The sequence below is a fragment of the Mixophyes fleayi genome, chromosome 9, assembly GCF_038048845.1.
Source record: "Mixophyes fleayi isolate aMixFle1 chromosome 9, aMixFle1.hap1, whole genome shotgun sequence".
Taxonomy (NCBI): Eukaryota; Metazoa; Chordata; class Amphibia; order Anura; family Limnodynastidae; genus Mixophyes; species Mixophyes fleayi.
In genome coordinates, this window is record NC_134410.1 from 45,604,727 (window position 1) to 45,618,493 (window position 13,767).

At 39.1% G+C, this 13,767-nt stretch overlaps 1 protein-coding gene across 3 annotated transcripts in view; it reads left to right on the forward strand.

Moving 5' to 3' along the window:
* The window catches only part of PASD1 (PAS domain containing repressor 1), a 124,235-nt gene extending 110,784 nt beyond the window's left edge, over window positions 1-13,451 (forward strand). For 2 of the 3 annotated variants that reach the window (XM_075184263.1, XM_075184262.1), the window contains exons 17-21: window positions 808-966; window positions 3,419-3,613; window positions 5,595-6,067; window positions 7,157-7,364; window positions 9,323-13,451. In XM_075184263.1, the coding sequence (XP_075040364.1) occupies window positions 808-966; window positions 3,419-3,613; window positions 5,595-6,067; window positions 7,157-7,364; window positions 9,323-9,478 (1,191 nt within the window). In that variant the 3' untranslated portion in view covers window positions 9,479-13,451. The remainder of the gene's footprint in view (window positions 1-807; window positions 967-3,418; window positions 3,614-5,594; window positions 6,068-7,156; window positions 7,365-9,322) is intronic. The other variant, XM_075184264.1, reaches the window with a different exon arrangement.
* The last annotated feature ends 316 nt before the right edge of the window (window positions 13,452-13,767 follow it).

Sequence of the window (13,767 nt, forward strand, 5' to 3'; positions counted from 1 at the left end):
GAAAATGATGGGACCTCTAACCACATCACTAATACTATAGTACACATCAATTAATGTAGTTGCACATCATCAAGAATATGTCACATGTAGCAACGGTCAGTTGTGTAGGTAAGAGGCAAGATGGAAGGCTTGATCATGCCAAGGAATTATACGGGTGTAGTGATTTTACTGCATCTGTGAAATCTATACACGGACCAGGATGATGCTTTCCTCCACACCACAAGTAAAGCCCCTGTCAATGCGTCCTCTTCACTTCCACCTCATTTCAATAATCTATCTCCAATTATTGCAATCTTGTTTTTGTACTGCTCCACAAAACTAGTCACAGCAGTGCAAGTACTCCATAATCTGCACATTCCTCCTCTTCTTCCATAAACCTATGCACCTTGGCAGAAATCTAGGCACAATCAGGCCAATTCAAGGAGCAGGGCACTACCGCAGAAGACATTGGGCTCTGTAAATTACCTCTTTTATGTGCATGAATGGGAGATGTGATGCTTCAGTGAGGCAAATTGTGGTAATTTCTCAGTTAGTTTGCTAATATAATCTGATTTTGTGGTTTCTGTACTGGAAGGTACTGTACCAATGAAAGTATTGCAATATTGTGCTAGTGAGGAGTATGTTGCTTACACACATCAGAGAACTGAGGCACTTTTTAGACTTGATGGTAATTACTACGTTTACCTCCAACATAATTACTACGTTTACCTCCAAGAATGAGGCATACACATATCTAGCAGCTCACACAGGACCTTTTTTTTTATTATTTGTTTTACTTAAATAATGCTTTTTATATTTGCTTTGCAGCCAGTGTATCATTACCCTGCCCAACTAGGAATGGTGAACCAACTGAAAGAACAGCTGGAGGAAAGAACACGGATATTACAAGCAGACATCAAAACCCAGCAGGAAGAACTACATGTGATCAAGGAACAGCTACAGCTAGTGCAAGATTCCAATCTGCAGGTATCAAGCATGAGGTCCATGTGCCAATGAGCCATTGAGAGACAGATACAGTAGATCTGTATTTTTAGGGAGGATTTTAGAATACACCACTCCTAGTTGGACTGATCTCATGGCAGTGTCTCCCTCAAGTCAGATTGCCATTGAATTAAGAGCATTAAGTGGCTGATGCAGAGTTATATCTCCCCTTGCAAACACATTGTAAACATATTACTCACAAATTATATGTACATTACATATATCACATCCAAGACCCATTTATAGCAGAACAATCTGTGTTTTTTAATCAAAATTCTTCACTCGCTGTCCTTGTTTTTCTGTCCTGATGCTTACTAATTACCAAGATAACTTCACAAAAAGAAGTAAGGGCCACATGAGCACTTTTTCATCAGGTTATTGTGCTGTTTAAAGCACAAAAGCACCATAAAAGGTGCCAACATAGTTGTCTATTGTAAAGTACTTTTTTTTTTTTATCATTTTTGTTTTTGCTTTGGGGTTTTTTCAGTAGCAGCCTGTCCTAGTTTTGTAGTTCATCACCATTTATTTATATAGCGCCACTAATTCCGCAGCGCTGTACAGAGAACTCGCTCACATCAGTCCCTGCCCCATTGGGGCTTACAGTCTAAATTTCCTAACACACACACACAAAGACAGACAGACACAGACTAGGGTCAATTTTGATAGCAGCCAATTAACCTACCAGTATGTTTTTGGAGTGTGGGAGGAAACCGGAGTACCCGGAGGAAACCCACGCAAACATGGGGAGAACATACAAACTCCTCACAGATAAGGCCATGGTTGGGAATTGAACTCATGACCCCAGTGCTGTAAGGCAGAAGTGCTAACCACTTAGCCACTGTGCTGCCCAGTTATTGTGTTTTTATTTTTTATTTTGCTGTTCCTGTTAATTTGTCTATGATGAGAGTAAAACCAAATCAGATAAACAGCAAGAGAACAGTAAAATAAAGCGGAAAAGAAAAACAAAACCAACTCAAATACAAAAACACTGGTGTGTTGAGTCCCTTTACGCTATAGAAATACTGCTCATTTATGTGCCTTTTAGGATTAAGAGCACACTGCACATTTTTATGGTTGAATTAATTTTAAGGACGATTTACTCTGCCTGAAAACTAATGAGTATGTTTTGAAGAAAAACTTCAAAAACACAATAAAAAGCTTGTTACACATATTACATTTATTACATCATATTACTCATATTACATTTATGTTTATAAAGTACGACATATTCCGTAACACGCTACACATAGGGGTTGTTCGAGACACAGGGAAAGGAGGATTGCAGTTGCTAAAACAAGCTTGTATATCTATGATATGGATCGAGTCTGGTTATGCGTATGTATGTATGTACAGTATATATGTATGTATGTATGTATGTATTTATGATAACTCCTCAGTTGGAACAATAACCAAAGACACTGGTTGTGAGAGAGACTATTTAGGTACACTTGCCTAAAAAGGTGCATTGTGAGTGAAAATGTGAGTATTTTGAAGTACTAATTTCATTAGTTAGATGCTGTTGGAGGAAAGTAGGCATGAGTATGATGAGTTTAAGGAAAAGGTTATAAAAAGCACTAGTAGAGGTAGATTGATGGGTACTGTAGATGAGTTTTACATCAGCATTTCAGATTGACTGACGAGATAGGACATTAACTTGAAGGCCATTAAGGGGACGGTTGCAATAGCCCAGATGGGAAATGATATTGGAGTGAATATATAAAATATTATATATCCATCTTGGGACTCAACTTTACTGATTTTGTCATGCATCATTACACTTGTACATACAATATTATAAAGTGACCTGGATTCCCGGATTAAATAAAAGACAGACTGTTAATGTCACTTTAAGAATTTATGAAAACAAGTTATCATCATCATCATCATTTATTTATATAGCGCCACTAATTCCGCAGCGCTGTACAGAGAACTCATTCACATCACTCCCTGCCCCATTGGAGCTTACAGTCTAAATTCCCTAATATAGAGTAATATAAGTTATTAGAAGTTAAACTTTTTGCTAAAAATTGTAAGCATTCAATGTATTTTACAATATAGTAAATTAAATAAAGCGAAAAAAATGAAACGATAATTCCTATTATAAGGCAGACTGCAGCAGCCGTCTCAGTCACCAGAGTTTGGAGGGGGAAGGCAGCAAAATATAGGGAGTTCATTTAAAATAAGCTAACTTTCTTGCTGCAAAAGTCTAAATGAGTGTTTTCTTCCTTGTTTGTCAATATAACGATGATTAAAGTGACAATATTGGTATTTTACATTGGACACCGCACAATACAAATGATTATGTATGATTATGTGAAAGTGGTGAGCGAGGCCTCATTTCAGTTGCAGCCTCAGTCCACACACTGGTCAGGCCTACCTCTTGCCGTAAACATAATCCAAAGGTCTCACACCATATTTTGTTGTGTCTCCTGTAAAGATTTTGATGCAGCCGCCGATCCCACTGGGATTTAATAATGTGCAGCATCCGGACCCGAGGAGGGTATCCCGCCAGCAGGGTGTAGTTGCCAGGCAAGGTCTGGCAATGGGAAAGAAGTCTCAACCCATCATGAGTTCCAAACGTTTTTGTGGGTCTCAAATATCCTCAAGTCACCAGTATGTGACATCCAATCAGGTAACTAACCAGTTACAATAGAGTCCATATTCTTTTATTGCCCCATATTTTACGGAAGTAGTAGCGATCAGGCTTACAGCGGACATGATAGTTACCAGGATTAACTGATGGGCTTTATAAAGCAATCCACTATGCAGTTGCAAGTAACTGTTTGTGTGCTGGAAAGGAATTTGGAACCCTCTAATGCAGTGGTTCCCAAACTTTTGCAGTTCGCGGCACCCTTAGAGTCTCCAAATTTTTTCAAGGCACCCCTCCAAAATAATTCCTGTTTTAGAAGTAGTTGGGTCAAAAAATTGTAATAAGTATTTAGGTCACGACAAAAATACTTATTTAGTTGTATGCAAAAATGCCCCTCTGCATGCAGAGACACTGCCTCCTCTGCATCCAGGGACACTGCCTCCTCTGCATCCAGGGACACTGCCCCCTCTGCATCCAGGGACACTGCCCCCTCTGCATCCAGGGACACTGCCCCCTCTGCATCCAGACACTCTGCCCCCTCTGTCACGCTGTCCCCTCCTCTGCCCTCTGTCACGCTGTCCCCCCTCCTCTGCCCTCTCTCACGCTGCCCCCTCTGCCCTCTGTCACGCTGTCCCCCTTCTCTGCCCTCTGTCACGCTGTCCCCCTCTGCTGCCACACTGTCCCCCTCTGCTGCCCGCTGTGCCCCTCCACTGTCACACTGTCCCCCTCCGCTGCCCACTGTCCCCCTCCGCTGTCACACTGTCCCCCTCCGCTGCCCCCCTCCACTGCCACACTGTCCCCCTCCGCTGCCCCCTCCACTGCCACACTGTCCCCCTCTGCTGCCACCTGTCCCCCTCCGCTGTCACACTGTCCCCCTCCGCTGCCCCCCTCCACTGCCACACTGTCCCCCTCTGCTGCCACACTGTCCCCCTCCGCTGCCACACTGTCCCCCTCCGCTGCCACCTGTCCCCCTCCGCTGTCACTCTGTCCCCCTCCGCTGCCACACTGTCCCCCTCCGCTGCCACACTGTCCCCCTCCGCTGCCACCATCCTTTTCACTCTGCCCCACGCCAGACATAAAAAAAAGAGAACACAGAAACTTACCAATCAGCACGGCGCTGGGACCCAGCAGCCTCCTCTCTCCCGCAGCTGTCACTGAATATAGACGTCAGTGACAAGCTGCTGCAGGAGAGAGGAGGCTGCTGGGTCCCGGCGCCGCGCTGATTGGTAAGTTTTTGTGTTCTCTTTCTTTTATGTCTGGTCCGCGGCACCCCAGTGACAGCGCCGCGGCACCCCTGGGAGCCGCGGCGCACACTTTGGGAACCGCCACTCTAATGTCTTAAAGGATACGTTTTGGGGTGGGGTTTAATATAGAAATATAGCCCTGATCTTTTATCTAACCATTGATCAAACACAATCTCTAACAGTATATCTGACATATATCTCTTCTGTAGGGTTCCACCTTCAGTGGGTCAAGCACATACAGTCCTCTGTATATGCCCGGATCCCACTGGCAAATCACATACCAGACATCACCAGCAACACCTTTTCATGCTAGTCAGTGTAATGGCTTTTTACTTCTTACTGTTCAGTATATTTTCCTTGGTAACCAATAAAAATGGACTTTCGCAGAACACATCCACTGTTGTGTACACAAAAACATTATAAACATGGATGAAAAAGGAGACATTAGATACAGTCCAATATGAGCCAATTAAATCAACCAGGTAAGTTATTCAGTTACACAAACTTAACCTTGGATTATAAGGGTTTAAAATATACAGTATATTATTTTTAATGTGAGCTAACCTTTAGCCCCCTCATTTAAGGGTAGGGAATATGTTGAATTATATGAATGGTGCACGTCATGAAAGTAATGGACGAATGCATGCAAAAAAAGTCACATTCATGCCATTTATAATGTTCACTTATAACTAATGCTACATATTTCTACTATTTGCACACAATGTTGACATGTTTTATTTAATTTTTGTTCATCTTTATTTTGCATAAAAAAAAAAAAGAATGCAACACACCAGCAACACCCTCAGACTCAACAACACCAGCACCAGCAAGTACAACAACAAACACAGCAGCAACTACAGCACCAGCAACAACTACAGCACCAGCTACAACAGCACCAGCGTCACCAACAACAGTTGCATAAACAACAGCAGCAGCTGCAGAAGCAGCAACAACAACAGCAGCAATTACAGAAACAGCAGCAGCTGCAGAAGCACCAGCAGCAGCAGTTGCAGAAGCAGCAGCAGCTACAGAAACAGCAGCAGCATTTACAAAGGCATCAAAGGTTAATGAGCGGAAATCAGACACAGCAGACAGCTCTGTCTTTACAGACTCATGGTAACATTGTGATGCCCCTATACAGTAACACCATGATGTTTTCACAAGCTCACCCTCCTGCTGCTTCTTCGCGAATTCCAGCGGACAACGTAGACAGATCTCAGGCATCCAACTACACACAAGACAGGCATTTGAGGTACAAAATGTTCAGTCGTGATTTCTGAGCTGATTGTATAAGATATGGTTACAAATAACACAGGAGTGTTTAAACCATTCATGTTACTTAAAGGAAAATACTATACTATTTACATGTAGGACATGCCAGCAGTCGCCACATTTTAAATAGATGTTTAAAAAACAAAACATACAGTGTTTATTTGATGGATGGAAATGTTTGTTATATGCATAATGCTTTCCTGTTTATTTGATAAGGAAGTAGTATTATATATGTAATAATGTATGCCCTATTGTAAATTATAGTGATATTAGATATTTGAACTCATACTCATGAATATTGGTTCCATACTATCAACTATGCAACTTAAAAGGCTAGGCACAGTCAAAATAATTTATTATAAGGCTCATTTATCTTGCCCGGTGCTCTGTACACATTAGGGTTGCTTTCTTTACCCTTTTCTTCGGTACAGGTCTATTCACACAACAGTGCAGCCTGTGTTATTAGAATGAGGAAGTATGCATATAATTAATGTATAAACTTTTTTAAAAAAAAGGCCCCATATAAGATTTGCCAACACTCGAGTATTTTAAATTTCAATTGAAAGTTTTGAATATTATTCCCCCCTCTAGATTTTTCTTGTCTATGACAATAATTCTGATTTATGTCAACAGCACAGTATCACTGCTGTTCTTATTTAATTAATGTCAATTTTTAAATCTGTTATAATTTACATGTGGAATACTGCTCATTATTATTTTATTTATTTTATTTGCAGGGTGTAATTCTCAGTTTTGTTATTCTGTTTATATATATTTCTGCACAATGACAGTCCTCTGGGTTTGTATGTTGTAACTAATGATTGTGTATGACTTGCTTGACCTGCTGGCTAGTTACTTTTTTTAGTCCACTTGGTGAATTGAGATGAGTGTATTGTTTGTACTCATTAATCATGATGTCCTCTTATTATTCATGAAAGCCCCTACAAAATGTTGCTATGGGGCCCAGTAATTTATACTTTTTCTCTGTAAACTAACTTTGTATACATTTTGGTCCTGTGCTACTTTATGCTTTTTTGTCACATTTATGTTTGTTTTGATTCTTTGCCAGGTTTGTCCAAGATCAGCAAATGGGCCCTCCTTCATTACAAATGCAGCCAATCACATGCACCACAGTGATTGCAGCTCCTCCTACCCCAGCATATACCTCTTCAGTTATGATCCCTCAGTCCAGTTTCACTCCACAGCAGACGCACACTGCAGTTCACCTACATCATTGCCAGCAGCAAACAGTCCAGCCACAGCATCTCTACCTTCAGGTAACTTCAGCTTTATGCATTTCTGTGAACATATATGATAACCATGACAACACTAGATTATTAGAGCAAGGCTATTCTAATGTTAAGTAGAAAGTTGACAGGCTTAATAATATCACACAATAAAGTCACATCAAGGCTCAACAATTTCCAACGTTTCTAGAATCTAGAAGCAAAAATGTAGGAACCAGACAAATTTTAAATTTTTTTTATATGGTATGTGTATGGACCGCTAGTTATTGGTAAATGGCTAATAAATAGCTGACTATACATATAGATCCCACTTCACTTTACATACAGCTCACCCCATTCACAGACATTACACCCCCTTCAAGCCACTTAAAAATGCCTATATCCCTACCTTAATCCTCTTCATCTTATTCCTCTATTCCCCTCAAGTCCATTCTCTATGTTTCCTTTCACACTTCAAACCCAGTTCCCCTCCTCCTCAGCATCATCACTGCCCACTGACTCCCCATCATAATCCTTCTCTCTGCATAGTTCCACTATCAACACTTCCCCTTTATTTCTATTGCCATCCTGTCCCCCATATCATCATCACCCTGACCCCATCATATCCTCTTCATAGTTATAATCATAATAATGAATCCGCCCAACTCTTTAACCATCCAATCATTAGTAATTATTAACAACTCATTACTGAATAATCATTAACCCTGATCCCTCCTTCATTAACCTTCCAATGTGCATCATTATTACCCCTCTCTCATTTCTATTATCCTATCTTGAACTCCTCCATCATTTACTCTTTACTCAGAGAGGAACTGATCATACATCATTTGCACAGTGATCTCTTAATGGCACTGAGATCATCGACAAGTTAAGACTCTATGGATACCAAGATAGTAGTAGACAGATTGGCACATGTTTCTCTTCTCTGGCCGTGTCTGTTAGCGTATGACATGTGTGTATCAGGTATTAAATAAAAGTTATATAATACCAGAAGTATCAGTCATATGTAAATTGGATGATACTGAGGAACCATAGGAACCAATCACACATTTGCTCTAAACAGATAAAAGATCATTGCTGATTGGCTAATATGGTTTCAGTAGAGAGTTGCACCTTAGAGCAAGGTTTGTAAACAACTCCCATTGTCTCTCACCCATGTAAAAAGAAATACATTTTAAACTGAGAGGAAAATTTAAGTGTGATGAAATAATTTGGCCTAATGACCAAACATCCAGATCTGCATGTGATTTGGCCTCAAATTGCCAAATTTTACAGATCTGATAATTTAGCAATCAAAATGAACCCACAGATTCAATAAAACGTCCACCTGTTCCACCTGTGCCAGTCTGATCACTTCCTGACCAGCAATATCAAGCCTGCTCGATTGACGGTCAGAAAAGACCAACCTGCACCAGGGGGTAAATGTATCATACCCCGGTTTTGTCAACTCGCGGGAGTCTTCGCGGCTTAAATTTAAAGCGGTGCTGTCTTGTAAAAGGAAGTTTCCCTTTACAAGCCAGCGCCACTTTAAATTTTAGCTGTCAACTCGCCGAACTCCCGCGGGTTGAAGAAACCAGTGATTGATACATTTACCCCCAGGTGTTGCATTATCAGTTTTAAAAAGGGTCTGATTCCTTAGTATCTAAGGACTCCAAATATTAACTATTTAAAAAATGTCAAAAAATAATTTGGAAAATACAATGACATGCCACTTCAGTTGCTAAAATATACCAGTACACCGTAGGAAATTTATACAGGATCATGCATTTTCAGGCACACCTCAACCAACGCAATAAAAAAAATGTTAATAAAAAAGCATATTTGCTTTTAAAAAAGTACTCCCTTTTCCCTTGCAAAAGTATATAGAAGCTGTGCTGAAAGCATGTTACAATTAGAGTGTTTATTTATTGTATGTATTTATTATAATTGTTGTGGGTGTTTTTTGTGAATGGAAATGTTGTGGCTGATTTTACCCTTTTGCTCTTCAGATGCAGACTCCAGAATCAATGCAGGCAAACCAGCCCCAGCGCATGTTCCAGCAGCCTCACATCCCTCAGCAGACTACCATGGGTTATTTTTTGCATCCTCCGCAGCAAAATCAATCTGGCAATATATCTGACCTACCAGAGATGCAACTGCCGTAACGCACCAGGAAAGAGAATCGGACCTCAGATACCATAGCTGTGCAACAGTAAGAGAAACTGAAGGGCTACAAGAGGCCCAAATCTAAACTATGCCCAGCTCACAGAAGATTGTGCTGAAGGGCTAAGTGTCCATAGAAGACAGGCTGAGTGATGATGGCCAAAAGAGAATGAAGCAGCCAACAACCCAATATCCAATATGAGAGATTCCCAGCTGCCTTTATCAAGAACCAAGATTAACTCTGAGTTCTAATATTATAAACCTATACACCAAAGTGTATTTCAGGGGTTCTTCTTTGGTCTGCCAAAGCTTACCGAACAAGTGACTACAGACTATATTACTAATATTCTTGTCCATGAAAGTATACTTGATTATACTGTAGACATAATGCTTTATTTTGGTTGGTCAGTGTGGAAGTCGTTGGATAGTTATATTTATTTTTAAAATAACCTCAGGCACTATATTTATGTACCATAGAAGCTAAATTTACTTTCAAGACCTACCGTATTGTTTAAAAAATGAGTATACTTGTGCTAAATTGGTGTTCAATTTGCCCTCACATCAATCAGGAGTTTAATGCCAAAGTGTTCTGTTTAGCTACTAAATAGCAAGATATATATGGAAGGAGCACCTACGTGAGTATCCAACAGGTAACTATACTCCAGCCTGGTGCTGGGTAGCTGAACCTTTCACCTAAATAGTCAGAGTTGGCAGGTCAGCCATTAAAAATTGGATATACAGTATGTTCTATACATGGATTGGTTGTATGGTTATTACCAGTACTATAATTCAGATGAATGCTATATTTCATATGTATTATTACAGCAGACCAGAATTATTTTAATATATAAATATATTTATTGCATAGGAATGAGTTATTTGTTTTAATTGTTAGTTTTGGTTTTCAAAAAGCAGATTCTCCACAACATTATATAGCTATCCTAGCACAAAGAGGGTAATAGCTGTTCACTTGTTAGTTTTGCTTAGCTGGTTTTACGGAGAGGTTATTAAACATAACTGACTGTGCTGCTTGTGTGTATAAATACCAAAGGAAGTACATGGAATTGCCTATGGAAGCTCGGTTCTTAGATTGTAGAATGGGCAGCTCGGGGCATGTTATTTCAGCCTATCAGGTTATAAGCGCTGCTGAACATCTGGACACAACATGCAAATCGTTCAGTTTAGTGTCTCTTCCTGTCTCACAAAACAATTATCTATAGTGAGAATGACTGGGCTAATGAACACCAAACCTTGACAGCCTGTCATTTATTTGTCGCTTTTACATATTATGTTATTTATTTATGAGACATTTACACATTTTGTAAATACCCAGCTTATATTGTTTTGTATCAAAAGAAATGAATAACAATTAGTAGTGTTCCTAGCTGTTTGGTTATTATCTCTGGAACTCCAAATGACTGATTATATGTTAGTTTGTTTTATATTATTAGTTTGCATGCCAGGAATGCCACCAATCAATATATAAGGGCTATTCAATGGGGAATTAAGCACTTGTTACAGGGTCAGAATGGGTTATGTAGGGCTCACCAGTACATCCAGTTATGGGCTAAAGTAATATTAAATACATACTTCTCAACATTCACAATTGAAATATTGGGACAAATTAGGTCATGCCCCTTCTGCAACAAAACTGTGCCCATGAAATTGGTTTTGCACTGGCAATTGGTGTTGTCAGTGCAACATCAATTTCATGGGAGACTGCACACCTTTTGACCTCTACAAATTGGGACTGTGGTGACAAAAAAATCTGGACTGCTTTGGGTGTATGCAAATGTCATACTTATTCTCTAAATACATATTACTCTACTTGATTCAGATAATTTGATTATGGTTTTAGAGGCATCAGAGGAAAATTAAGTAACTTTTTGCCATGTTTTTCTTCTGTCAGATTTGTCACTGGTCTCTGTGACAAAAAAAATATTTATTCTGGTTTCAGGAACCTCAATAAAACCTTGAATGACATTAATAATAAAATATTTCCACAAGTATGATTTGGTATCTTATAGCATATAACATAGATCCATCACTTAAACATGCATAAGCAGTAATGCTGGCAATTGTTTGGATCTATGTCTTTTAATGTGTACTCAAAGCTTACATACAGGATGAAGTGCCTCATGCTTTAATGTCACCAGTTAGTGGTGGACTGACTGAAGCGGTCAACACACAAAATGGCTGCTTCCACTGTCTGTAGGTTTCAAGAAGCAGATTCTCCACAACATCCACCTGTACACTTTAAAGGAACATAATATTGTAAGGTTATTAGTTTGTACCATGGAACAGATTTATTTGAATGTTTTTGTCATATGATATTTAATGTTGGAAAATTAAGTTAAATTTGTATTTATCTTTTGAAAAGTGTGGTTGAAGGCAGATTGTATACTGAACACAAGTAAGCATAGTTTAGGTGGGATTTATACAGTATGTTAAAGTGGTGTTTTCTTTTGTTTAAAAATTACCACAGAATGTTCCCTAATTCATACTTATTAAATAAGTAAGGTAGGATTTTATTTGATACTATTAGTTAAAGTGTGTGCCATGTCGATGTGTTTTGGCAGGGTTAAGCTGCCAAGCAGTCCCAGTTTTTTGCACTTCTATGTTAATGCTATATTATTTTATTATATCATCTATATTTGTGTTCTTTATGGGATAACACTGCAGGCTTTTATTGTTTTATAACAAATATATATATAAAAAAAACCCAGATGTGTCTATTCATAGAGCAGATTGTGTCACTTACTGGCTCAACTCAAGGTAATGCCTTAAATAGTATTGTAAATGTAAAAAATAACCCTCATCCAGTTAATTGGACTACTTTTGTACTAGTTGACAAAAGGTACTGTAATGCTTATTTTGTACTTAGAAATATATATAGGTTATAACTATTCACCTATACATTGTAGAGGTTGCCATCTTGTGGACTGAATCAGTATTCCTGAGAATGCAGTCTATCTTTTCCCTAGGAAATAGTGACATTGATGCATGAGGCTCGTCACTAAGTACGTTAGTAATAGCTAAATGCTATAGCCTTCATGTTGGTTCAGCCCGCAAAATGGTAAGTGACAGGGTGGCTTTGATGTTTACTTTTGTGCAGTTTTGAAATGTGGTTTATAACTTGCAACTTGCATTAAATAGAGCAGGATAGAATCACTATTAGGTAACTCAGAGGCGGAACTAGCAAGCTGTGGGCCTCTGTGCAGGGAGGCGGGGAGGAGAGTACCGGGCCCCTGACTCTCTGCATCTGGCATGCAGAGGGCCCCAGTATTTCCATGGGCCCTGGTGCACGGCACCTGCCACACCAATGGTAGTTCCGCCACTGAGTTATCTGTATCTCATTGTTATCAAGCGACTCGCCAAAAATGATATTTGGGAAACCCCATAGTAATTACTTAAAACTGTTGGTGCAGTGACTTTTTTAATGATTTGGAGTACCAGTTGGAGTACCATCTGAGTGCCACAAACTATATTTTCACAAATAGTTATTCACTTCCAGTCAGTTACAAACAATTGTAGAAAGGGTTGACATTTTTATATCTTGTTTTTGTGTTTCAAATATAACAGTGTTCTTTGAATCATTATGAGACACAGTTTACTTAAAAAATAGCAGACAACGCATAATACAGACTTATTTAATTGTTCACTTTTAGGGGGTTTGTTCAAACCTTGTAATGCTTTTTTCAGCCACTTACACTTAAAAATAGGAGGTATGGTTTTTATAGGCTCATTCCCACCATTGTATTCTAAAATTTTAATGCCATGTTTAAAAATTTAAAATGTGGCACACACTGTTTCTCATGTGTTAGCAGTACATTAGATTGTATTGGTTACAGAAACAGAATCACTAAAACAAGTCTAAAGGGCATGTTAGCTTTCATGCGATATTATTTGTTTTTCCAGTGCATTTTGGTGAACGAGCCCTTACGTGCATAATTTTTGTTGCAACAATTTTTTTTTACACAATTTTTTTTATTACACCAGTAAACTAAAAACAATGATGGTGATATGCCAGCATACAGTAGGTGAAAAATTAAAAATATGCTGTAACCAATCAGCTGTGAACTTAAATATGTCTAGTGCAAATTAGACTATTGAAAGCAAATTTCTGATTGGTTGCCATGGGTTATGGACATTTGCACTTTAGCGCCTATCTACTCTAACCTGGCTCCAACCTGCATTACAGGAGACATGTTTTTGGAGCCTATACAAGAACTTTAATTAATCTATATGTTAAGGACATGTAACTGTTTTTTCAACAGATGTAGGCAACCTG